General features: G+C 44.3%; 1 protein-coding gene across 1 annotated transcript in view; it reads left to right on the plus strand.

Annotated features, from left to right (window-relative positions):
• LOC112070507 (target of Nesh-SH3-like) overlaps nucleotides 1-3970 on the plus strand; it is a 60684-nt gene that overhangs the window by 19788 nt on the left and 36926 nt on the right. The window contains exon 7 of the mRNA XM_070439001.1: nucleotides 2961-3057. Within this exon, the coding sequence (XP_070295102.1) occupies nucleotides 2961-3057 (97 nt within the window). The remainder of the gene's footprint in view (nucleotides 1-2960; nucleotides 3058-3970) is intronic.

Below are 3970 nucleotides of genomic sequence, written 5' to 3' on the forward strand. Positions count from 1 at the left end.
TGTGCTCTAGTATGTAATGTGCTCTAGTGTGTAGTGTGCCCTAGTATGTAATGTGATCTAGTGTGTAATGTGCTCTAGTGTGTAATGTGCTCTAGTGTGTAGTGTGCTCTAGTATGTAATCTGCTCTAGTGTGTAATGTGCTCTAGTATGCAATGAGCTCTAGTATGCAATGAGCTCTAGTTTGTGTTGTGTTCTGGTGATTATGTAGTGTGCCCTAGTATGCAGTGTACCCTAATATGTAGTGTGCTCTAGTATGTAGGGTGTGCTAGTATGTAGGGTGCTCCAGTATGTAGTGTGATCTAGTGTGCGCTAGTATGTACTGTAGTGTGCTCTAGTATGTAGTGTGCTCTGTTATGTAGTGTGCTCTAGTGTGTAGTGAGCCCTAGTTTGTAGTGTGCTCTAGTATGTAATGTGATCTAGTGTGCGCTAGTGTGTACTGTAGTGTACTCTGTTATGTAGTGTGCTCTGGTGTGTAGTGTGCTCTAGTGTGTAATGTGCTCTAGTGTGTAGTGTGCTCTGGTGTGTAGTGTGCTCTAGTGTGTAGTGTGCTCTAGTGTGTAGTGTGCTCTAGTATGTAGGGAGCTCTAGTATGTGGTGTGCTCTAGTATGTGGTGTGCTCTAGTGATTATGTATTGTGCCCTAGTATGCAGTGTGCCCTAGTATGTAGGGTGCTCTAGTATGTGGTGTTCTCTAGTGATTATGTAGTGTGCGCTAGTATGTATTGTGCCCTAGTATGTAGGGTGCTCTAGTATGTAGGGTGCTCCAGTATGTAGTGTGCTCTAATGTGTATTGTGCTCTAGTATGCAATATGCTCTAGTGTGTAACTCCATGTCATTGGCTTGCAGCCAAGCTGACTGACAGTTAAGCCGTCCTGTCTCATTAGGGAGTAAAGTGTCTGTCTGTTTACCAGTTGGCTCGTGCTGCACCTGAGGCATTGAGGGTCGGGGAGTGGACACGAAGTGCTGTCTATTGGCCGAGGTTGGCGCTGAGGAATATAGCAAACTTTAAGAATCACAACAATCTGTGGAGAGAGATTTGATGTCCTGCTACAGGATATAAACTGTGAAATGGTTTCAGAGAAAAGAAAGAGACATGAAAAGCATAAGATTGAAAAAAACTGCAAGGTCAAGAAGGAATAAGATCAAGAAGGAGAGATCATAGGACAGAGTTGCATGGCTCATTACCGAAGGTGGTCCTTGGAGCTACAGGGGTCCTGAAGAGGTTTCTGCCTGGCTCCTGTTATGGACAGCTGAACAGAAGGAAAGGACACACATCAAAACAGCTATCATCACTTTGCCATCCTGGAGATTCCAAATGAAAATAACATGCATGCAGCTCTGTTCAGTTCACTGCAGTGCAGTATGTACTGTATGTATGGGCTCAGTGCATTACAGTTAAGAGCAGATTGTACAGTATGCCTGTCAAGGATATTTTCAAACATTGACAGCCCTAGCAAGCATGTATCTTGCTGATCACATCGTCATCCAAGCAACTTGTATTGTATGTACAGTAGGTACACAGGAATGTCATCTTCTCTGGTCACCTGGAATAAACACTGTGGTAATCGAAGGAAGAATAAGAGATTACTGTATAACAATGGGATTGAATGATGATGAGGTCGTGTCTGCAGAGTCGTAAATCAGACGTCCTATTAAAAATTCTTCCAGTGCTGGTTCCTCAGAGCAGGGTTCAGTGAGGAGGGGTGAAACAGACGTTTTCTGAGGGAGAGTGATAAATCATCACGTCCTATAAAGTCTTTGCCGCTGATTATAACCAGGGTTCAGTGGGTATGACCAAAGCAGGAGTGTGTGTGGTGTGTTGTGTGTTGTGTGTGTGTGTGTGTGTGTGTGTGTGTGTGTGTGTGTGTGTGTGTGTGTGTGTGTGTGTGTGTGTGTGTGTGTGTGTGTGTGTGTGTGTGTGTGTGTGTGTGTGTGTGTGTGTGTGTGTGTGTGTGTGTGTCAAATCAAAATAAAATGTATTTGTCCACATGCACCGAATACAACAGATGTAGATTTTGTCGTGAAATGCTTACTTATGAGCCCTTTCCCAACAATGCAGAGTAAAAAAATAAAATAATAATAAAATAAATAAATGAAATAGTAACACAAAATAACAAAAACAAAGTATATAAGGAGTACCAGTACCTAGTCAATGTCCTGGGGTACGAGGTAGTTGAGGTAATTGTGGTAATATGTACATGTACTCTAGGTAGGGGCAAAAGTGACTAAGCAATCAGGATAGATTATAAACAAAGTAGCAGAGCGTATTGAAGAGTGAAAATATTGTCGTGTGTGTGTGTGTGTGTGTGTGTGTGTGTGTGTGTGTGTGTGTGTGTGTGTGTGTGTGTGTGTGTGTGTGTGTGTGTGTGTGTGTTGTGTGTGTGTGTGTGTGTGTGTGTGTGTGTGTGTGTGTGTGGTGTGTGTGTGTGCGTGTGTGTGTGTCTGTGTCAAATCAAAATCAAATCAATGTGTGTGTCTGTCTGTCTGTCTGTCTGTCTGTCTGTCTGTCTGTCTGTCTGTCTGTCTGTCTGTCTGTCTGTCTGTCTGTCTGTCTGTGTCTATTGGTTACCGTGACGAGGAGGGAAGAAGGCCTGTGGCATGTTGACCGTTTTCTATTAGGAGAGAGAAAGAGAGTGAGCGAGAGATGGGGGAGGAGGAGAGAAGAGAGATGTGGGGGAGTGACAGGGAGGGGGTGAGAAAGAGAGATGATACTGTATGAGTCGTCACTGGCCTGTCTGTCAATGTAAATAAGTTTCTTAATTAGTTCTTAATTGAATTGTCTGGATAAATACAGGTTAAATAAAATAAAATGAAAAAATTATACAACAATGATAATATGTAGAGAATATGTCAAAGAATCAATTATCTCTCTCTCACTCTCACTCTCTCTCACTCCCTCTCACTCCCTCTTACATAACCCCATGCCCTCTTCTCCATATCTGAATATGTAAAACTCTCCAGCGGGAAGATCGTTATTCAACTTTCCCTCAGGAAGTGCCAGTGTTGCGGCTGATTGCTGGCCAGCTGTGCAGCTTTACGAGAGTGGGGCCGGCGGCACGTGAGACGACGAGACACACAGTCCAGTCACTAAGCACGGCCAGAAAGTTAAGGCCAACGCTTCTCTCCATATTTCCCTCCCTCTCTTCCTCTCCTCTCTTTTCTGCTCCACCCTTTCCAAACTCCAATATTTACTATGCCTCTTTTTCTCCAGTTCTCCTCTCCTCTCCTCTCTCTCCTCTCCTCTCCTCTCTCTCTCTCCTCTCTCTTCCTCTCCTCTCCTCTCCTCTCCTCTCTCTCTCCTCTCCTCTCCTTTCTCCTTCTCCTCTCCTCTCCTTCTCCTTCTTCCTCCTCTTCTCCTTCTCCTCTCCTCTCCTCTCTCTCTCTCCTTCTCCTCTCTCTCCTCTCCTCTCTCTCCCTCCTCTCTCTCCTCTCTCTCTCTCCTCTCCTCTCCTCTTCTCTTCTCTTCTCTTTCTCTCTTCTCTTCTCTTTCTCTTCTCTTCTTCTTCTCTTCTCTTCTCTTCTCTTTCTCTTCTCTTCTCTTCTCTTCTCTTCTCTTCTCTTCTCTCTCCTCTCTCTCTCTCCTCTCCTCTCCTTCCTCTCCTCTCTCTTCTTCTCTTCTCTTCTCTTCTCTTCTCTCTCCTCTCCTCTCTCTCCTCTCCTCTCCTCTCCTCTCCTCTCTCTCTCTCCTCTCCTCTCCTCTCTCTCTCTCTTCTTCTCCTCTCTCTGCTCTCCCTCCTTAATAATGCAGATATTAGTGGCTATGGTCGTCTTTACTGGTCTTGGGCCAAATATGGCTAGCTGCTTGTTTAGCTATTTTCCAAATAAGGAGTAGGATGGAAAGAAAGTGCTGCTTGCAGCTCTTATATTACACTCTGGTAGACTTACTAAAGACTTTACTTGAGCACATTAACACTAGATCACATTACATACTAGAGCACATTACATACTAGAGCACACTACATATCTAATAA

The sequence above is a fragment of the Salvelinus sp. IW2-2015 genome, unplaced genomic scaffold, assembly GCF_002910315.2.
Source record: "Salvelinus sp. IW2-2015 unplaced genomic scaffold, ASM291031v2 Un_scaffold1346, whole genome shotgun sequence".
Taxonomy (NCBI): domain Eukaryota; kingdom Metazoa; phylum Chordata; class Actinopteri; order Salmoniformes; family Salmonidae; genus Salvelinus; species Salvelinus sp. IW2-2015.